Below are 22,203 nucleotides of genomic sequence, written 5' to 3'. Positions count from 1 at the left end.
TGCTCACCCAGGGCAGCGGGATTCGTGGCGGGAGGTGGAGAAGCTTAGTCCCAGCGGGCTGCCCATCACCAGGGAGAAGCTGGATCAGCCAAGGGACACAGTGCCTCCCACCGGGGCCTGTTCCATGGGGCAGGAGGGCGGCTCTGAGAGTACCCTGGGTGGCCTCTCTCTCCCTCCACCTGCAGCAGGGTGCCCTGCTGGCTCACAGCAGCTCTGACACTGGGCTCCCAACAATTCTCAACAGCTTCCTCGTTCACAAGGCAAGGGCCAAGTTCCAGGCTTCTTTATTTTCTCTCTCTCTCTCTCTCTCTCTCTCTCTCTCTCTCTCTCTCAGAGGAAGAGAGAGAAACATCAATGTTGAGAGAGAATCCTGGATCAGCTGCCTTTTGCATGCCCCACACTGGGAATTGAGCCCTCAACCCAGGCCTGTGCCCTTGACTGGAATCGAACCTGGGACCCTTCAATCTGCAGGCCGACACTCTATCCACTGAGCCAAACCAGCTAGGGCTATCGCTATCTCTCTCTCTCTCTCTCTCTCTCTCTCTCTCTCTCTCTCTCCTGCACGCCCTATTGGGAATCAAGTCCACGTCCCCGGCATGTGCCCTGACCGGGAATTGAACCGTGACCTCCTGGTTCATAGATCGACGCTCAACCCCTGAGCCACACCAGCTGGCCAGGCTTTACCTCTCTTGATTGACCCTATAGGGGTTAACAAAGCTTAGCACATCCCTTTTCAAAGCCCCTCCTTCCCCACAGCACTACCTGCTCTTAAGTGAACCTTGTAAAAAGGGCAGCTCCAATAGAAACCGTGCGGCTCAGTGGACAGAGCAGCGGCCTGCGGACTGAAATGTCCCAGGTTCGATTCCGGTCAAGGGCATGTACCTTGGTTGTGGGCACATCCCCAGTAGGGGGTGTGCAGGAGGCAGCTGGTCGATGTTTCTCCCTCATCCATGTTTCTAGCTCTCTGTCCCTCTCCCTTCTTCTCTGTAAAAAATCAATAACATATATTTTTAAAAAGGGCAGCTCCAGTTGCACTCCCAGGATTTGGGCCTTCACCTTATCCTGTGTGAGTGCGGGGAAGCTTCTTAACTTCTCAGGCCTCAGTTCGCCCATCCTATAACCAGGGTAATAATGTTGCCCATGGCTAGGGCAGCTATAGAGGTTAAAGGAAATAATTTCTGTAAAGTCCTACATGCCTGATATATAAATACTCAATAAGTGCTACCTCAGTGCTCGCTCTGGCAGCACACATGCTAACCTTGGAACGATGCAGGGATTAGCATGGCCCCTGTGCAAGGGTGACATGCAAATTCGTGAAGCGTTCTATATTTTTAAACTAAAAAAAATAAATAAAATAAATGCTACCTCAGTTTCTTCAGCCATAACTGTCATTTAAAATGGGTTTCCTTCAGTGGCTCAGAGGTTGAGCATGGACCCTTGAACCAAGAGGTCACCAGTCTAATTCCTGGTCAGGGCGCATGCCGGGGTTGCAGGTTCGATCCCCAGTAGGGGGCGTGAGGAGGCAGCTGCTCTCATCAATGTTTCTATCTATCCCTTCCTGTCTCTTAAAAAAAAAAAAAAAAGCAATAAAAACATATTAAAAAATTTTAAATCCTCCTGTAGAGGATTGTTAGCAGGATTAAATAAGTCTGTACAATGTAAAGAGCTTAGAACAGAGCCTGGCATACAATCAGTGTTCAGTAACGGTTAGCCATCCTATTAGTAACTCCCATCCCCTGCCCTCAGCTACAGACTTCTAGTGCAGTTGCCTAGATGGCCCTTGTTACATTCAGCTCAACCTGCTGAAAACCGAACTGTCTTGCAGGGCCTTCCCCCATGACCCCTATCCCTCCATCCCTCTTTTCCCTCTGCTCTCTACCCCCCTGGTCCCAGGCCATCCTCCCATCATTCTGTCCTCCCCTCCCCCTCCCCACACAGCTCCTCCTGGTCTCTTGGCTCAGGGACCTTTCTCAATCCTGTCACCACCGCGCTGTGTTCTTCGGGCCGCTCAGGCTCACAGCTCGCGGGAGCCGGTTGTTTGGACACATTTTGAAGAATGCTGACTGGCCCAAGTGGGGTGTCAGGAATGATTCCAAGGCTTTCCTGCCCAGTTTTCAGAAAACGGTCCTGTTTGCTTGGAAAGAGTGGTAAGAGTTTTGTGGGAGATCACGAGCCTCATTTCGAACCAAAAAGATGGAACACATGGAAGAATAATGATTAGAAAGGTGAGCTCTTCCCTGAGTTTCTTTCCTTAACTCTGTTATAGTTTATTTTCACTTCTATTTGTTATTTATGTTGCTTTTATCCTCTTTCTGTTATATTTCATTACATTTGTGTTCCCTTGTATCCAGAATCCAATCGCTTCTTACCACCTCCCCTGCTACCACCATTTCACTTCTAACCACCGCCCAACAACCGCCATCCCGGCTCTGGATTACCATAATACCTCCTTCTCCCTCCCCTGGCACTATATTATTTTTTTAAAATATATTTTGATTTTTTTTTTTTTTTTTTTTTTTTTTTTTTTTTTTTACAGAGAGGAAGGAAGAGGGAGAGAGAGTTAGAAACATCAATCAGCTGCCTCCTGCACACCCCCACTGGGGACGTGCCCACAACCAAGGTACATGCGCTTGACCAGAATCGAACCTGGGACCCTGAGTCTGCACGCCAATGCTCTATGCACTGTCCCAAACGGGCCAGAGCTGGCACTATATCCTTGTGATGGCAGCCAGAATGGTTATATGGAAATTGAAATCGCATCATGTTAATTCTATATCGAACCCCAAACCAGGCAACTGCTTGAATCACCTCCTTGCATTCATCCTTGAGCATGACAGATGTTGGACTTGAACACTAACCATTTTACTTAAAAACATTTTTTAAAACGGTTTGCGCAACTATCAAGGGCTATGCAGAAGAGGCGATGTCTGGGGAAGGCCGGGCGCGAGACCCACGGGTGGACACGGTGCGGGGGCGTCGCTCTGACCCCTAAAACTTGCACTCGTCACGCCTCCGGCCCGGGCGCCCCGGCTTCCGGCCTCATCTGCGAAGAAGACTTCATTTCCCAGGATGCCTCGGGGCGGGGCCGGCCGGAAGGCCGCGTGCCCTCCGCAGGGCATGATGGGGGAATCGGAGATTTCCATCATGGCGGCTTCCATTTCGGGCTACACCTTCAGCGCCGTGTGTTTCCACAGCGCCAACAGCAACGCCGACCACGTAGGTGCCGGGCCCCCTGCCCCGGCCGCTGGGGCCGAGCCGGGGCCCCCTGCGGCCCGTCCCCCAGGCTCCCGGACCGGCCCTGCTCCCGCCCCTGGCGAGTCCCGCTGCCCGGGCTCCTTTGCCCCCGGGCCGGGCCCCCTGGCTCGGGGCCTTCGGCCGCCCGGCCGGCCTGAGACAGCGGTCCCCGGGGCGGCGGACCCGCCCGGCCGGCCTGAGACAGCGGTCCCCGGGGCGGCGGACCCGCCCGGCCGGCCTGAGACAGCGGTCCCCGGGGCGGCGGACCCGCCCGGCCGGCCTGAGACAGCGGTCCCCGGGGCGGCGGACCCGCCCGGACGGCCGCCGGCGGGGTCGGGGTCGCTCCGGGGAAGCCGAGCGTCTGCCCCTCCCTGGGTGTCCGGCCTCGGGACCTGCGAAGGGCCCCGTGGGGGGCCACGGGGCGCCCAGGGAGGCCGCGGCTGTCACTCCGCACACCTGTTCGAGGAGACGGGCGCTCCCTCCTCCCTGGGGCCGGGGCAGGCCCGCGGCAGGCTTCGGCGTGGGGGCTCCTCGCCTGGGAGTTGCGAGCTGAGCTCCCGGCAGAGGTTCCGGGGCCGCGGAGCTGAGTGGCGGGGAAATGGGGAAGTGACAGGCCGGCGCCGGAGCGAGCGGGGCCGGCTGCTCCAGCGTCTGTCTTCATCGCACGGGTTGTCTTGTCGCGTCCCTGACCTCTGAACGGAAATTCTTGGTGGAACTAGATAATGTTTATCTTTAAGGCCGTGTTTCGTTTGCCCACCCCATTGGGGGATTATCTGAAAAGATGCCAAGCGTGCATTATTCAAAGTCAGTAAATAAGTGTGTGTGTGTGTGTGTGTGTGTGGGGGGGGGGGGGGTTGTGCTTGTCATTACAAAGCAAAATGAGACAATGCAGAAGGAACTGGATTTGGTTGGATGTCAGCCGGCTCAGCTTCCATTAATAACTTCTAGAGAGGCGATCCCATTAGTAAATTGGATGGCATTAAATAAATGTGCCTTTCTCCTCTCCTCTGCGGATGGTAGAGAGATTAATGATAAGAATACACACAACGTGGCTCTGTCCAGAGGCCGCTCGTGTGTCTCTGACACGAAGGCTTTTTTTTACTGCAGCCAGCTATTTAATAATGTAATGCAGCCCCAAATATAGTGGTTTGTTACACTCCCGGTGCCCGTGGGAGTGTTATAATACATACGTTTAAATGAACTCATTTGTGGAGGGCCTCATAATATCACCGTTTACGTGTAGGACATACGATTGTTGTAAGAATCAGCAGCTACCTGTTGAAAAGTGGGTACGTTTTTCTACAAACGCAGTGAGATGGCCACGTTACTGAGATTGTTACTAATTTAATGCAAGAGACATCTCTTTAATATCTACACGTTAATATCTTCAGGTCTGGTGGCTAGACTTCTCAGAAATTATCACCAATGACAGTAGTTTGCAACTGTATTGGATATGACCATACTTGCCCATGTTAACCTTGCCACAGTTACACATGTGGAATGAAGTTGTTTCAATGTTATGTATTTTAAAGTGGAAGAACCAAGAATTTGCTTTTGTAGCACATTCTTTTTTTTTTTTTTTTAAATATATTTTATTGATTTTTTACAGAGAGGAAGGGAGAGAGATAGCTAGAAACGTCGATGAGAGAGAAACATCGACCAGCTGCCTCTTGCACACCCCCCACCGGGGATGTGCCCACAACCAACGTACATGCCCCTGCCCAGAGTCGAACCTGGGACCCTTCAGTCCGCAGACCGACGCTCCACCATTGAGCCAAACCGGCTTCGGCTGTAGCACATTCTTGTTTCCTTCAAGCAAGAAATGTGTTGGGAGTCATATAGTCTGTGGCAGTGACTCCACCCTGCTGTTGTAGAGAGAAGGCAGCTATAGACAATAGATAAGTTAGGGTGACTGTTTCCAATAAACTTTATGGACACTGGAATTTAAATTTCATATACTTTTCACTTCATGAAATATTCCCATTTTAATTTTTTATTTATTTTTTCATTGATTTTAGAGAGAGGAAGGGAGAAGGAGAGAGAGACAAACATTGATCTGCTGCCTCCCATATGCAATTGGGCTGTACACACCCTGACTGGGGATGGAACCCGCAATCCCCGTATGTTCCCTGACCCAGAATCCAACCCAAGACCCTTCGGTGCACAAGACAACACTCCACCCAGCTGAGCCCAGCAGCCAGGGCTCCATTTCCATATTTTTTTAAAATATATATATTTTATTGATTTTGTACAGAGAGGAAGGGAGAGAGATAGTTAGAAACATCGATGAGAGAGAGTCATCAATCAGCTGCCTCTTGCACACCCCCTACTGGGGATATGCCCGCAACCAAGGTACATGCGCTTGACCGGAATCGAACCCGGGACCCTTCAGTCCCTAAGCCGACGCTCTATCCATTGAGCCAAACTGGTCCCGGCCATTTCCATATTTTTTCAATCATTTAAAAGTCTAGAAAGTACTCCTACAGCAGGTTATGCTGAATCATCCAGAACTGTTATGGCGGTGTGTGTTCTCCAGAGGTGAGAATTAACCAGCCTCTGCATTTATCAAAGAAGCACTTTCATGTGAATGATAGGAACTGATTCGCTGAGACCCTCATTTCCCACGCCAGCTCCAAGAGCAGTCAGTTGTGCATTGTGTCAACTTACTTAGCTTTCACCATTAACAGTGTTTTTAATGCAGTGCAATGAAATGAATTATATGCTGTTTCAGGAAAACGAGATTTTACCCGAATCTGTGTTGCTCAGTGGATAGCGTCAGCCTGCAGACTCAAGGGTCCTAGGTTCAATTCCGGTCAAGGGCATGTACCTTGGTTGTGGGCACATCCCCAGTAGCTGATCGATATTTCTCTCTCATCGATGTTTCTAATGCTCTCTCTTTCCCCTCCTCTATGTAAAAAATCAATAAAATATGTATTTTTTTTTTTTTTTTTAAAGAAAGCAAGCTTTTATCCCCCTTATGCACTCCACTCACCCACCTGCACCCACTTCCAACACTGGTGCTGCTACTTGATAGGATTCAGGTGATGAGTTCACTCTACTCGTTTTTACTTCAGAGACACAGGGAAGACTTCAAGGGATTGAAGTATATTTCACCCTGTATGGAGTCCTTTTCTCAACAATATAGCTAATGGGTATATCTCATGTTGGTCTAGTCAGATTGCTCTAGTCTTGTTGGTCTATAGAATAGTAGTTCACCAGCCAACCTTGTTTGGATTATTGTTAAAAATTATTATGTCCTAAATTTCTCTTAATTCCAGTAAAAACCATCTTTATGTGTAACTCTTTTCTTTCTTGCATTTAGGAAGGATTTTTGCTGGGAGAGGTGAGACAAGAGGAAACCTTTAGCATCAGTGACTCCCAAATCAGCAACACAGAGTTCCTGCAAGTCATTGGTGAGTTATACCGACCACAGGAATACTCCCTGTATATTTTGTTAGTTAATTTGTTCTTTGGCCCTTAAAAGGTTCGAAAAGTCATAGATAACCACTCACATTACAATGCCAATTACTCGCACTAATAAATGACGTGAACTGTTTTTAGAGGTCAGTGTAAGAATACAGTGCCTAGCTGTAGCTGTAGCTGTAGGCTTTCTATAACGCTATCTATCCCTTACCCACTAACTGATCTGACTTTGACTGGATTCTGTGTTGTAGCACTTGGTAGTCTCTCCAAAACCACTGAGAACCTCAGGGTTGCAAATTCGGTGTCCCCATTGCCGTCACCGCCCCCTGAAATAAAGGTTGTGTTGTGTGGGCCTTTCTAAAGGGTCTGGCACGTTGTTCGCACTTATTTAGCGAATTGTACAGCCTTTGTCAGTTCGGGGAGATTTTGGGGAAGCCTGAATATTTATAGATGCACTGACTCATAGTTTTTTAGCTGCACGTCAGTGTCATCAAACAGCATATCCTGACACCCAGAGAAAAGGCATTTTATTCAGTTGTGCAGCCAATATTTATCGAAGCGTAAGGCGTGTGCGGGTAGTGTGAGGAGCATCTATTGGGTCGGCAACTAAGTAATTGCGGATTTTTTAAAGAAAATCAAAGACAATTTTTTCATGGAACTAAATAACTTTATTCTGTAATGTATTGCCCATTTTGATCAATGACCTTTTGCCATCTTTCAGGCAGCATCATAATCCCACGTTCAAAAAACTTCTGGTTTTTATTAGCAAAAAACTGAATCAGGTACGATTTGACATCATCATCATTATTGAAATTTTTACCATTCAAGGAGTTTTGTAAAGATCGAAACAAAAAGTAATCAGATGGTGCAAGGTCAGGACTATATGGTGGATGTGGCAAAACATCCCAACCAAGCTCCATTAATTTTTGCCGAGTGACCAAAGATGTGTGTGGCCTTGCATTGTCATGATGGAATACAACACCTTTTCGATTTGTCAATTCGGGCCGCTTTTCTTCAACTGCATTGTTTAATTTCGTTAGTTGTTCAATGTAGACATCAGAATTGATCGTTCGGTTGGGTGGTAAGAGTTCAAAGTAGACAATTCCTTTGTAATCCCACCAAACTGATAACAAAACCTTCTTTTGATGAATATCAGCTTTTGATGTTGTTTGAGTTGGTTCACCTGGCCTGCTCCACGATCTTTTCCGCTTGATATTGTTGTAAACAACCCATTTTTCATCGCCAGTTATCAGTCGTTTTAAAAATGGATCATTTTCATTACGTTTCTTTAGCAAATCGCAGCTGCTAATGCGTTGCGTTAACTGTGATTCTTTCAGTTCGTGAGGAACCCATGTATCGAGTTTTTGAACATAGCCAAGTTGTTTTAAGTGATTTTCAATGCATGTATGTGATACATGAAGCTTCTCTGCAATCTCACGTGTTGTACTGTGACAGTCTGAATTGATTATTGCTTTGATTAGGGCGTCATCAACTTCAACTGGACGACCAGAGCGTTTTTCATCTTTGAGTGAAAAATCACCAGAACGAAATTTGGCAAACCAATTTTGACACTGCCATTCTTTTAAGGCTTTGTCACCATAAACAGCACATAACTTTTTATGAGCTTGCGATGCGTTTTCCCTTTGCGGAAATAAAAAAGCAAAATATGACGAAAATGTTCCTTTTGATTTTCCATTTTTCAACGAACGCCAAACGAAAACTACAAAACAGATCAAAAAACTTTTTTTACTGATTAACAGCTGAATAGCCAACTATCAAATAACAAAATGTGTTTTACATTTGTACTACATCTGCAAACCTAAAAATTCAACTGAAGCCATATATGTGTGAAACCCGCAATTACTTAGCTGCCGACCCAATAGATGCATTTCTGCCTCCTGGGAGTGTGGGAGGATGAAGCAAGTCACAGAAGTGCCAGCAGCGCAAGATGAGTGCTGGGAGAAAGGAGCCAAGGCAATCCCATAGATTAGAGGGGAAACTGCTAGTGGGTGAAATCAGGGAAGACTTCCTGAAGGAGGTGAGCTCAGGGCTTGGGTGGTGCATTCAGAGGAACACAGAAAGGAGTGCCTAAAACACACGGGTCCTGGCCTGTGTCTGTGACCAAAATGCAGTGTGTGTGCAGGTGAGAAGTTTGAAATTCTGCTGGAAGGTCAGGTCTTACTGGGGCCAGTCACCAATTTCAAGCCTGTTCTAACAGCCTAGTACATGGATGGGGGGCCAGGGTGAGGATTGACTTAGGGTGGGTTTGGGGGAAGAGGCTGAACTCTATCCTTTGGTTTGCTAGGACCAAAACTATAAGACCCCCTCCACAGCAGCGACCGCTAAATAAAGACGCGCTGTGTCCGGGCATAGCTGCTCTGTCATTGAGGTGTTGTCTTTGTTCGTTTTGCTTAGTTCTTTAAAATCCTGAGGTGGAGAATTTGGTTTCTTTGGACATCTGTGGAATTATTTATTGTTTGCACCTGAATTTCAAAATTAATTTGATAGATGAAGGTTAAAATGCCAGATTTAGTTTACCATATAAGAAAGAGCTCTCTTACCCAGCATGATGAGAAAAATAGCATTTCTGATTAATATTCTAGCTGTCTATATTTACCTACTTATTTAAATAAGTATATATATATATATATATATATATATATATATATATATTTATTTCCTGGGCTATTTTATATGATTAGCTAAGATGTATTTTCTTTTTCTGATTACAGAAATCCATAACCATCAGCCTTGTTCAAAGCTTTTTAGGTAAGTCACACTCTTCTCTGTAGCTTTTAGCTCTTACTGAAAGACTAATGCTTAAAAAGTAGTGAATGTATGCCTATCGCTGATAATGGCTAGAAAGTCCCAAGTGTAACTGAGGACAGCCAAGTCCTCTTCCGCGTTGAGTGCCAGCGGGCGCGCTGTTAGGTCAGGGAGGGAGAGGCGGCAGTCCTGCTTCCGCCCGCCGCGCGGCCAAGTGCAGATCCGGCCGCGGGGGCTCAGGTGGAGGCTTCCCCCCGGGAAGGAGCTCTTGGGATCGCGCAGGGACCGTGATGGGAAGGTGTTTTTAAAAGAGGAAGGAAAGAGTTCAGTAGCAGAGAAAACAAAAAACTTCCTTTTGGTGTTTATTTAAGTTAATATCCACTGGTTGCATATTACAATCAACTGAAAGAGAAAACATGGGAGGAGAGAGAGAGCAAATGACAGAAACACAGGGAGGGGGAGGGGGAGGGAGAAGAAGGCTGGTATTTCCACCCACAGGCCTCCACCTCCCTCCTGAGCCCCAGACCCTCCTCCTGAGGCGGTCTGAGGCTCAGGAGGATGTCTCTGTTTCTTAAAATCCCCCAGGCCTGTTCTCCTGCATTCCGGAAGCGGGCATGCTGCTCTCACTATTCAGTTCAGGCTTCCTGGTCAGCACTTCCTTCTTTAAAAAAAAAAAAAAAAAAAAATATATATATATATATATATATATATATATATATATATATATACACACACACACACACACACACACACACACACATAAACATATACTGATTTCAGACAGGAAGGGGGTGGGAGAGAGAGAAGCATCAATGATGAGAGAGTATCTACTGAGCCAGCCTGCCAGGCAGCACTTCCCTCTTTAAACACCTGCCAGCTCCTCACACCGCTGTCCTGCTGTGTGTTCCCTGCCTCCTCCCCAGCCGCTCTTATTCTCAGCTGGCAGGCGCCGGCCCCCTCCACCCCGAGCCCCTGGGGACTTGTATTGGTCACACACACACACACACACACACAACCACACACCCCTACCCTCGTTATTTCAGAGCTCTGTCTTCATGTACGATGGCTACCTGAGGACAAGGTCTGAAGGAGCCAAGTTGCTCCTCTGCTCTGGATTTACACAGAAGCGAGAGGAGTGGGCAGCAAGGTGCGCAGCCAGCAGTGCCTTTGAGAAGAATCTCAGAGCAGACATGCTGATCGAGGCCGGGCCCACGCAGTGCCTGTGTCTGGTCCGTGAAAGCGCCCGTGCGGCCCTCGCCCTCCAGAGCTGTGCTAGGCGGCCCGGCCTCGCCCTTCTGAGGAGTTCCTCTAAGCATCGGCGGCAGAGGCACCCCAGACAGAATGGAACTCAACTCCGATCATAGACTCAAAGTGCTTAGCGCTGAAAGCAACCTTAGACATCACCCTTCTACCCCAGACTGCTTTGCCGAAAGGGGATGGGGCAGATAGGGTTAGGGAGGCGCTCAAGGTCACTCAGGGAGAAGCAGGACTGAGCCCGAGCTCCTGACTCCCAGCTGTTCTCGCGGCACCTTGAACTCCTCCGTGCCTTATAAGGCCTGGGCTTGTGCGGGAGGAGGGGGAAGGGCGGCATTCCTAAACCCCGACCTGGTAGGAGAGCACAAATCCTGTGCGCTGTGCGGCAGAGGGCCCTGGTCGGGTGGGTCTGTGTTGGGGTGGGTGCATTCAGTTTGAAGCTAGCCAGACCTGGCTTCAAATCCCAGTTCTTCCAACTCCCAGCCTGTGGTTTGGGCAAGCCACTTATCTTCGGTGTCTGTAGCCACGGAAATGGAAATCAAACTTGACTTGTCGGGCTGAACTAACACCTCCGTCACGGAGGAAGGACGGAATAAAATAGCACGAGGAAGCCTGCGGAGGGCTTTCCGGTGAAGCATTAACCAGTGCGCACTTCCCTTCCTCCTCCTCAGAGAAGCTGCATTCTTCTGTTTCCATAAGTAACTGATGCTTAGACACAGGGAAAGCTGCCCAGCCCACGTGTTTATACTTAGCTGCTGTCAGCACCTCCCGCAGGGAAAGTGTCCTTTGAACGTAACCTGGTCCTGAGTATTCTTTGATGCAAAAGACACTTCCTGTCGGTAAAACACTTAGATGGGTTTCTCTTCATATACCTGGTGACGGCAGTTCTGTCTTTGTTACCAGGATAGAACTGGGCTAGATGACTCAGACACACGTAGCTAAGCATGTCCATGTCACAATACCATGTGATTTTAATACAATATTGTTTTCTCTTTTGAAAAAAAACCCAAAAAACCCAACAGTTTTTATGACTACGCAAGCAAAGTTAACGAAGAGAGTTTGGACAGGATTCTTAAAGATCGGAGAAAGGTAGGTCACATTTCTTGCCCATTCCGACTTGGAAATCACTCCTTATCTCATTGCCCGCACTTAACACAGGAAGGACTGGAAATCAGCAATGCATTGGTGTCAGTGTAGATGAGTTCTGTTACCTTGAGTAAATTTTACGGGCAAATTACAGATGTGAGCCAATGTTTACAATAGATCACTAGAAAAAAGTTTAGATGTTTGTAGTATGACTCCATTATGTAAAAATCAGGAGAAGAAATGAATTATAATCCAAAAATTAATAACAGTTGAGTCGAGGTGGATTTATCTTCTACTTTGTGATTTAGAAAAAGAAGACTGTAATTAACCCACATGCATTAATTTTATGATTTTTACCTTGGTATATAAATTCCAGAAAAATAGATCACACCTTCGCTCAGCTTTGAGCAATTGCACGTAGAGCTGCTTTGAACATTCGTGCGCAGGTGTCTGCACGGACACCTTCAGAACTAAATCTCTAGATTTCACACGACCTGTCGCCCTGCCCTCCGGTTCCGCTGCAGAAGGTGATCGGGTGGTACCGGTTCCGGCGGAACACGCAGCAGCAGATGTCGTACCGGGAGCAGGTCCTCCACAAACAGCTCACCCGCATCCTCGGGGTGCCCGACCTCGTCTTCCTGCTCTTCAGCTTCATCTCCACTGCCAACAGCTCCACACACGCTCTGGAGTACGTCCTCTTCAGGCCAAACCGGAGGTAAAGCTCCGTTCCCCAGCCTCACGGAGCCAGGACAGGCGTGGGCACAGGCATGGAGATCTGTGACTTTGAAATGTGCATTGTATAGCATCTGTACAGAAAAGCTTCTATAATTCTCTTAGTTTTTTTTTGTCGTTAGAGAAGGTATTTTTCTGTCAGTTGTAGTATAAATTAAAATTGTTTTGAATCAAAAAGAGTTAGCAAGATGTATGGATGATGCATAGTGCTTATAGGACTAAACCGCTGGAAATCACCATTTGCTTCTCCATAATCCACTATATAGAAATACAGTTTTATTGCTCTGGAAGTTTGATTATAATTGTAAAGCATAGATTTCAGGCAGAAGTGTAAAATTGATCCACCTCCTGGCTAATGAGGGTTTTACATTGTGAACGTCTTTAAAAAAAAAATAAAAATGAAAAGATGATCCTGTGGCCATGGTCTGCTGTAAACAGAAAGGCCTCTCAGGAAAGCCACTTGTAGGAGAATAGACGGAGTCGCCTCGGGGAAGAGCGTTGCTGTCGGTAGTTATGGCAGGTTACAGGGCTTCTCAGCGGTGTGTCCTGGGCACTTTCGTCCTCCTCAGCCCTGTCAGTCCCTGGGTGCAGATGTAAGACGACCTCTGCCCTGGAGTTTGCAGTCGAGTTTCCACTTTAAGGGCAGGACCCACCCTCATCCGTGCATCTCAGGCTGACGTGGCAGCAGGTCCTGGTGAGACCTGCGAGTCCCCACTGTGGACCTCCGACTCCTGTTGCCATGGTCAGGTCTTCAGCCCGGGCAGGGCCTTTACCAGGTTCGCTCTTGACTCTTCCTCCCGCAGGTACAATCAAAGGATCTCCCTTGCTATTCCCAACCTGGGCAACACCAGCCAGCAAGAGTATAAAGTGTCCTCGGTGCCAAACACGTCTCAGAGTTACGCCAGAGTCATTAAAGAGCACGGGTGAGCGGCCAGTCCAGTGGAAGGGCTTCCTTTTCTTTCGTTAAGATGGAAGGGGTGATGGGAAATGGGAAGTCAGGGTTGAAACTGAACATGCAGGGCTGTAATTCTGTAGACCAGGGGTCTTCAAACTACGGCCCGTGGGCCACATGCGGTCCGCAGAGGAGTCTGATCCGGCCCGCCAGGTCTTTTGGGCAGTGAGCGCAGCCGAGGTGTTACAGTAGGAATTAGTAGTTCATATAGTCCGGCCCTCCAGCTCTCTGAGGGACCGTGATCTGGCCCCCACTTTAAAAAGTTTGAGGACCCCTGCCAGTGTAGACCGTCACCCTATAGATCAAAATGTTATTCGTATTGAAAAGACAGTTCGCATTTATCATTAGTTTTTAAAAAATCAATTGCCTCAACTGTTTTTGTAGTTGATATAAAAGTTTGGCTAGAGAGTGTGTATTTCTGAGATCCTAAACTGTGGTCACTCTTATTTTTTAAATGGCCTTAGTCACGTGGGTCCTTTTTATTTCTCTCCTGTAAGCCTAGTGGGGTGACACTGTGGCTGAGCACTGTCACCTGGGAGCTCCCATTAAAGACCAGATGACGGTCGAGGGCAGGAAGTGCCTTTCAGGGTCATGGCGGCTGCCTTCCCATGACCTCTCTCCTGCTGTTCTCTAGCACTGACTTCTTTGACAAGGATGGAGTCATGAAGGACATCAGGGCCATCTACCAGGTTTACAACGCGCTGCAGGAGAAGGTGCAGGTACAGCTACTTCTCGTTTTTGTCTTTCTTGTCCTGCCTGAATGCCCTTTTTTTTAAAAAAAAAATATATATTTTTTATTGATTTTGTACAGAGAGGAAGGGAGAGAGATAGAGAGCCAGAAACATCGATGAGAGAGAGAGTCATCGATCAGCTGCCTCTTGCACACCCCCTACCGGGGATGTGCCCACAACCAAGGTACATGCCCCCGACCGGAATCGAACCCGGGTCCCTTCAGTCCCCAAGCCGACGCTCTATCCATTGAGCCAAACCGGTTCCGGCTGAATGCTCTTAATTTTACTTTAATTTTTAATAATCTTCCTGCGTGGAGCCCTGACCAGTGTAGTTCAGTGGATAGAGCGTTGGCCTGCAGACTGAAGGGTTCACTTCCGGTCAAGGGCATGCACCTTGGTTACGGGCACATCCCCAGTCGGGGGTGTGCAGGAGGTAGCTGATTGATGTGTCTCTCTCATCAATGTTTCTAACTCCCTTCCTCTCTGTAAAAAATTAATAAAATATATTTTAAAAATGAAAATTAAAAAATAAGATAATCTTCCGCCAGGAAAGTGAGTTGTGGTCCCCAAGTCAGCGTGCATTTTCTGCACTGGCCTCGGCACGGAGAGGCCGCCACGCCGTCCTGGGCGCCGCCGCCAAGTGCCTGCAGGGGCTGTGAGCGCGGCACGCTCTGCGTTCAGAAAGGGGCCCCCGCTCATCACAGCGCGTCTCCTCGGGTGGAGAGAATGTGCAGTGAAAACCAGTTTTTTTGCCCTGAATTCATGAACAGGATTTTTTTAAAAAAAATATATTTTTATTGATTTCAGAGAGGTAGGGAGGTGGAGAGAGATAGAAACATCAATGATGAGAGAGAATCATTGATCAGTTGCCTCTACCTCCCAGGCATGTGCCCTGACCAGGAATCAAACCGTGAACTCCCAGTTCATAGATTGATGCTCAACCACTGAGCCACACCAGCCAGGCCAGGCTGTTTTCAGACTCTCAGCTCTGTCCAGGGCCTGCAGAGTGGCTGGTGCACATCTCGTTGCCAGCTTTAGAGGCCTCTGTGAAAACACCAGCATCACTCCGCGCCCCGGTGTGAATATTTAATTACACAGATGGGCCTCAAATGTTATCTTTTATTAAGTCTTGACCAAAACCTATTTTCTTTTTCAGCTCTCCCTAATTATGAATAGTTTCTATGAAATGAATCTTTTTTATGTCGTCTGATTTGTGATTATTGATTATAAATAAGTTAAAAGCATCTCATTCCTGTCTTTTGTCCATCCTTTGTATGCTAGACTAGTATCAAAAATTCTTTTCCGTTCAATAGAAATGAATAATCCAGAGAAAATAAGTCTGTCCCAGCTTACACTTATTTTTCAGGAATTTATAAGCGAAATAGCATAATCATCTCAACAAAATTAAGAAAGCAAATCCGTGCATAAGTACTGCCTCCCAGGCTCGGGGGGACCCTGGCGGCCCGGCCTGGAGTGAGGCTGTGTGGCCGGTCCGCGCTGACTGTCCGTGCCATCCCCCAGGCAGTGTGCGCCGATGTGGAGAAGAGTGAGCGCGTGGTGGAGTCCTGTGAGGCCGAAGTGGACAAGTTGAGAAGACAAGTCACTCAGAGGAAAAACGAGAAGGAGCAAGAGAGACGTGAGTGTCCTATTTATCTTACCTGTCGGTGTCAAGGAAGTGTCTGGTCTCAAACACCAGGCGGTACGTGAGTTACACATCCTTCTCTCAGCCCTGCCAGGCGGGTGCGGGCAGAGTCCACGTCTCTCAGGCTTTTCAGAGGGAAGGGCCGTGTGAACGCCGTGCGCTCTGCCTGGGCAATGGGAACAGTAATAGTAATGGTGACGGTACCGCAGAGGCTGTTTCTGAAGTTTCAGTGGATTCACGTGACGTGTAGGAAGATATTTTATAAATTAGGAAGCACTATTCAAACATAAAACAACTGAGAGTAATAATCAGTCTCTGCTTTGTTGCTGTTTTCCAGAACTTTCAGGTTGACCGTGTCATGCACGGAGACGCGGCGGGAAGTGCAGACAGTCGTGACCGTGTCTTCTCTTCCCACAGGGCTGCAGCAGGCGGCGGGCAGCAGGCAGGGGCCGCCCGAGAGCCTGGAGCCGGCGCTCAGCCCGCGGACGCCGTACCCGGGGTTCGCCGCTGACAGCGGAAGTGCACTGGCAGAGGCCGAGGCCTCAGATCCCCCACCCCCTTATTCAGATTTTCACCCAAACAATCAAGAAAGTACTTTGAGCCATTCTCGCGTGGAAACAAGTGTCTTTATGCCTCGACCTCAAGCTGTGGGTTCCTCCAGCTTTGCCCCCAACAGTGCTGGACTGAAGTACCCCGGAGGTGGAGCGGGGCTCCCTCCCCAGAGAGCCGCGGGGGACAGCGCCGAGGGGACAGACGACAGTGATTATGAAAACCTGATCGACCCAACAGAGCCCCCCAGCAGCGAGCACCCGCCCTCCAGGGATTCTCGGCCCATGACACATCCCGACGGGGGCTCCAGGAACGCTCAGACCTCCCATATTTAACTCCCAGAGGGAACTCCATCAGCACTGCTTCTTAATCACGACTGGAGAGTTTTGTGAGAACTAAACCCAGCGGGAGAGCTGTTTCCCCAGACCCCGGGCTCCTGAGGGCGTCCTGGGCACAGAACTGGCAGCCGCGCTTCCCCGGGCTCCCTGGGCCTCCCCGGCCACCGCGCAGGTGTCCCGACAGAATCACTAAGATAATCAAGTTGCCCTACTTCTGGTGCGATCATGGAAATCCTGGTAAATTCAGGCAGAGAAACCTGTCGGCAGTTTCTGTTCTTTAAAATAAATTGGGAATCAGAGACTAAGCACAATTAGTCTATCAATGTTCTGTAAATCAAAACTTACCTCTTGCACTATCATGCCTTGAAATTCACTTTTTCAAAGGGAAATGAGTTTAGCAGCAGCCTTGAAAGAACCCTCTTTCTGTGACGAGCCAAATTCATCTTTGCCAGAAAAGAAATTGTGATTAATTCCATGAAGCCCGATCGGAACAGACCGGCTGTACCTTCTCTTGTCTGCATGACTGTAAGGTCAAAGGGAGGGCTTAGTTTTACCCGTTTTCCAGTAGCCTGGTACGTATTGTCACTAAAAATGGTTGCCTTTAACAACACGTAGAAGTACTAATTACCAGTAAGTAGCCACCCAAATAAGTATGTCCTCAAACTCCTTTCTCTGGTGGGATGACAGTCACTCTGTGTCACACCGGCCACATTACGGTCTCTGTTCTGGAGCCTTAGATGAAGGACACGCGGTGGCCACGGGAGGGAGCGCCATCGCGAGCTGAGCTTGGTGATGGACGGGACCGGCGCGGGTCAGCCGTCACGCGGACGGGACGGGACTGCTCTAGCCCGCCTGACAAATCTCAGCGTCAGCTTTATTTGTGGAGGGAAGACATTTAATAAGCTGTTTGAGAATCGTGGTGAATAAAGACTTATTTTAAGTCTGAATAACCATACTTTTTTTTAAGCTGCCATTTGGAAGAGAATTGTGAATGTCGGACTTCCTGTTAGGATGCTCCTGTATTTTTATTTAATTACTGCTTGTTTCCTAGTTTTGCCCAGAATGTGTGAAACCACGGAACACATCCTGAGCCTGTCAGGCTCCTGGCCAGGGAGTGACCAGACGGCGTGGTGCGGAGGCAGCCACGAGCTGCTGTGGGCCATCACTGCCTTCGCTGTGGACCGGAGCCCGTGGGAGGGAGGGGGCAGCGTCCGAGGCTTCGTGGGGAAGCAGTTCCGTGGCCCGGAGGGAGCTGACTCCCAGCTCGGCTCCAGCGCTCAGTGAGCCGTGCGGACTGAGGGAGCCGCCGGGCCGCCCTCCGTCCGTGTCCGCTTTGTGGCCTGGTCCTGCCGTCCGGCGCCGGCCTCGAATCACCCCGTGTGGCGGGAAGCGTCCCAGGCGTGTTCTGGTGGATCAGCCCCCCTCCCCCTGTGGCCCAGGTCCAGGTGAATTTAAGTTAATTTCTGTAAGTGCCATTGCCATCTCTCTGTTCATGTTTGACCTTCGGAAATATGTTTATTTTATGCCATACTGAGAGCTACGGTGTACACTGACCAGCAGCTAAATGTGACAATAAAGCCCATTTAATCCTGGCACCTCTGTCTTCACGTCTGTCTCGCATCCACACTGTTTACCCATTCTGGCAGTTCTTAGGAGACAGTACGGTTTTTTAAAAAAAAAAAATTTTATTTTTTACAGAGAGGAAGAGAGAGGGATAGAGAGCTAGAAACATCGTTGAGAGAGAAACATCGACCAGCTGCCCCCTGCACACCCCCCTCCGGGGATGTGCCCGCAACCAATGTACATGCCCTTGACCAGAATTGAACCTGGGACCCCTCAGTTTGCAGGCCGACGCTCTATCCGCTGAGCCAAACCAGCTTTGGCTCCACTGTATTAAAATATATATATATATATATATATATATATATATATATATATATATATATATTTTATTGATTTTTTACAGAGAGGAAGGGAGAGGAATATACAGTTAGAAACATCGATGAGAGAGAAGCATCCATCAGCTGCCTCCTGCACACCCTCTACTGGGGATGTGCCCGCAACCAAGGTACATGCCCTTGACCGGAATCCAACCTGGGACCCTTGAGTCCCCAGGCTGACGCTGTCTCCACTGAGCAAAACCAGTCAGGGCTCCGCTGTATTTTTTGACCCTCCCGCCCCCTCCATCCCTTGAAAGTATGATGCAATGGAAAGAGGATCTGACTGGGAAATCTAGAGCTTTGTTTTCTAATTCCAACCTAGATGGCCTGGCCTTTGTAAGCCACTTACCATCTCTAGGCCAGTGTTTCCCAAACTTTTGACATATGCGCACCCCTTCTATAATTTTCCTAACGCTGAATACCCTCGTACTCATGAGAACGCAGAATTAGGCGCAGCTAAGCACAGTGCAGTGCATATCCCACCAAACTCCGGTGCAACGTGTACCCCCACCAGACTCTTCCTGTACCCCTGGGGGCACGCGTACCACACTTTGGGAAACACTGCTCTAGGCATTTGTTTCCACACCAGCACAGGGTGGGCGGGACTGCCAGGAGCTGGCTGATGGCAGTCGCCTGGGGGGGGGGGGGGTGTTTAAGCAGAGCCGGGCCCAGGCCTCCGGCGATGGCCTCCTGGGTCTGCGCTGCGGCGGCCCAGATCTCGGTGTGTGGAGAACGCTGCTCTGGTCATGCTAATCACGTGCCCTCAGCCCTAACCTAGTCCTTCTGGGGCTTGCCCCTCCTCTCAGTCACAGGTAACGTTCCCTGGCCTGTCCCGAGCACGTTCCGCCTCACGTGCCAGGATGGGCATTTCTGTCTGCCCCTTCCGAGGCCGCAGGCTCCCCAAACACCTGTGCGCTCCCGGCACTCCGCTCCGGGCACTCCGGGCAGGCTTGTTAAATGGGGTGAAGTTAGCAATATCCTCCTCCCTTAACAAACCAACTCGGCTCAGCTCACCCACCGCCCGTGGCTCTCCGGAACTCGCGGGGGACGTGCTCTGCAGCTGCGGGTCGGAGGGGGAGCTGAGGAACTCAGAGGCTCTTAAAATATTTTCCAAGCGCAACGTTGGTTGAACCACTGTTCTTACACAATAACATGGCATTTAATTTGATCTACACTTACGTTAATTACGTGTAAGAATGTGTGTTACGTTTTATAAGCAAGTGGCTGTTGCAATCTAAACTGGATTTATCGAGGAGTCCTGGAGTAAATGAGGTTGCTCTGGGAAGGGGGATTACTGACAATTTTCATCACAGGATACAATGTACCGGTGACTGTGGAAGAGGTGTCACAGGAGAGCTACTAAGTTGTTATTCTGCATTGCCCACAGTGAGGCCGCCTCCACAGCCTGCTGTATTTATGCATCCTCTCAGAATAACACTCGGAATAGTTTTACTAAGTGAAGTCTCCAGGCGGGTTTAAAACCCCATTAACCTGAGTGACAGCCTTCTGAAGGGCAGGTGTCCAATGCTGGATGCCTCTGAGGGCGCCAGCTCTTCCTCACTAACTTAAAAGGCTTCACAACTGTTCTCCCTTTTGCAATAAATGTTATTGTGTGTTCCAGGGGAGAACTGGAGCCTTCCTGTCCCCCAGAGGCCTTCCTGCCTGGGAGGCTAGGGCTTCTGCCTCAGAGGTTACCGCAGAGACAGCGGGGAAAGTAGGAACAGGGAGAGGAGGAAGGGGAGCTGGGAAGAGGGTAGAAGGCAGGGGAGGCAGTAAGAAGGGGAGGGAGAATGAGGGGAATGAGGAGGAGGGGGCTGAGGGAGTTTCTCCACTGCTTCCCCTCACCTGTGAGGACCTGGGGGAACCCATGTCCTAAACCTTCTCCCCCTTTCCCTCCCTCCCCCTCATCTACAGGTATCCAGAGCCCTTAGAGAGGAGAGGAAGGGACGGAGCTTCAGAATGGGGGACGGAGCCTGGGGGACACAGGTGGGGTTCTAAGGTGACGAGGGCATCTGTACCTGACTAGGGAAGGGTGTTGGGAGAGGAGGGAGATTTAGGACTGGCGGAGAGTAAGGACTTAGGGTACACGGATGGGGTAGGGGAGAGTGAGTGCAGATGAGGAGGAGGTCGGGGCTGTGACTGGGATGAGGGAGGAGTGGTTAAGAAGTGGTTTCAGCGGGGGAGACGGAAGAGAGAATGGGAGGAAGGCTGTGGAGGAGTTCTCTAGGAGGCAAGGAGGCGGGTGGTTTGGGGGCTGGCTGCAGGTGAAGGTGAGGAACAGGCAGAATGGAATGCTCACAGGAAAATAAAGACTAAGGCTGAGACCCAGGCAAGGATGGGGGCCTGTGGACCTGAGAGAAGCCATCTAAGCACGAGGGCTGACACAGGAAGGGGTATTGGGATAGAAGACAGCACTTCTGGTTTTCACAGTAACTGTCGGTATCAGAACACGTGTGCTCCACGAATTCTACAGGTTTGGAGAAGGTAACAGGTTTCCCCGAGGTCCGACAGAGGAAGAGCCGGGTCTAACTGGGACTCCAGATGGTTTCACCCAAAGCGGGAGGAGGATGGAGGTCAGAGGACGGTCAGGTTTTGCCCAAAGAAACCAGGACATGGAGCTGCATGAGACCTGGGCCATCTCTGGAACTGGACACAGTGCAGGTGGTGCCGTCTAGCTGCCTGGGGCAGTGTGGGGGGGACAGGGCAGAGCTCACACCGGGACAAGGCCACCTCAGGCCTCTGGATGTGTACCTCATACTGGCGTCCCGTCTCCAAGGCCACGTGGAAGTTTTCCTTTTTGACTGTCCTGCCATCTGCGAAGCCCACGTTTATAGAAGTCCCCACGGTGTTCTCATCACACATCTCGGACCATTTCCTGTCGCCATGGTCCCAGGACCAGACTCCGCCCTGGCTGCGCCTCTTCCGGAGCGGGAGAGCACTGGAGATGGCACCAGCACCGCCACGGCCCCCGCTGGCCCGCACCAGTGCCTTCCAGGCAACCGACACCTGGCAGCGTGGGCCCGAGAACCGGTGCATGTCCGTGGACAAGCAGCTGGAGGAGGGAGCCACAGATCACAGACCCTGGCCACCTCCCTGGGTGTTCATTCTGTACCCTAAGGCCAGGCTTCACAATTTTTAAAGAGTCGCTACGTTTTAAGGTTTTTCTAATTCTTGGGGGGAAAAAATCTGAAGTATGAAAAATGCAAGGCGACATCACGCTGGGAAAAGACCAAGCCCACTGGCGGGAAAATGTGGACATACCTGCGGGGTTTCGGCAAATGGCCACGTGGCTGACTCTGGCCATAGGCACAGGAATAAGAGAAACATGCGAACCCACCACCAGTAACATTCTCCTTAGAGCTTGTGCTCTGGGCCTTCTCCTGCAGGATTTCCTTCCGTGCTGTTATTTATTCTCCGCTTAAACTTACAATTTAAAGAAAGGTAAAAATAAAATAAAATAAAGGGTAACCACCTCCGAGTTAGAAAATAGTAGAAAAGAGTTTTTTAAAAAAGTTATTTTATTGAGATACCATTGGCCTATAGCTCCATGGCTTTT

General features: G+C 49.4%; 1 protein-coding gene across 2 annotated transcripts; it reads left to right on the top strand.

Moving 5' to 3' along the window:
* The first annotated feature begins 3,087 nt into the window (after positions 1 to 3,087).
* ABRAXAS2 (abraxas 2, BRISC complex subunit) lies at positions 3,088 to 18,299 on the top strand. Of its 2 annotated transcripts, none has more exons than XM_084904544.1 (9): positions 3,088 to 3,216; positions 6,557 to 6,647; positions 9,390 to 9,426; positions 11,700 to 11,766; positions 12,288 to 12,478; positions 13,299 to 13,418; positions 14,082 to 14,166; positions 15,700 to 15,814; positions 16,238 to 18,299. In XM_084904544.1, exons 1-9 carry the CDS (start codon positions 3,118 to 3,120, stop codon positions 16,702 to 16,704), a joined length of 1,272 nt encoding a protein of 423 aa, XP_084760670.1. In that variant the 5' UTR covers positions 3,088 to 3,117; the 3' UTR covers positions 16,705 to 18,299. The 2 variants fall into 2 exon arrangements, with proteins under 2 accessions (XP_084760670.1, XP_084760669.1); XM_084904543.1 differs by having other exon boundaries at positions 12,246 to 12,478.
* Positions 18,300 to 22,203: the final 3,904 nt, after the last annotated feature.

The sequence above is a fragment of the Pipistrellus hanaki genome, assembly GCF_964339955.1.
Source record: "Pipistrellus hanaki genome assembly, chromosome: 14".
Lineage (NCBI taxonomy): Eukaryota > Metazoa > Chordata > Mammalia > Chiroptera > Vespertilionidae > Pipistrellus > Pipistrellus hanaki.
This window is presented reverse-complemented; position numbering and strand designations above follow the sequence as displayed.

Bases quoted from the DNA above. Each gene is read 5' to 3' on its own strand.
- ABRAXAS2 (XM_084904543.1), top strand. From the start codon at position 3,118: ATGATGGGGGAATCGGAGATTTCCATCATGGCGGCTTCCATTTCGGGC. The intron at 12,479-13,298 runs GTAAAGCTCCGT...TTCCTCCCGCAG, and splicing joins CTCTTCAGGCCAAACCGGAG to GTACAATCAAAGGATCTCCC. The intron at 14,167-15,699 runs GTACAGCTACTT...GCCATCCCCCAG, and splicing joins CGCTGCAGGAGAAGGTGCAG to GCAGTGTGCGCCGATGTGGA.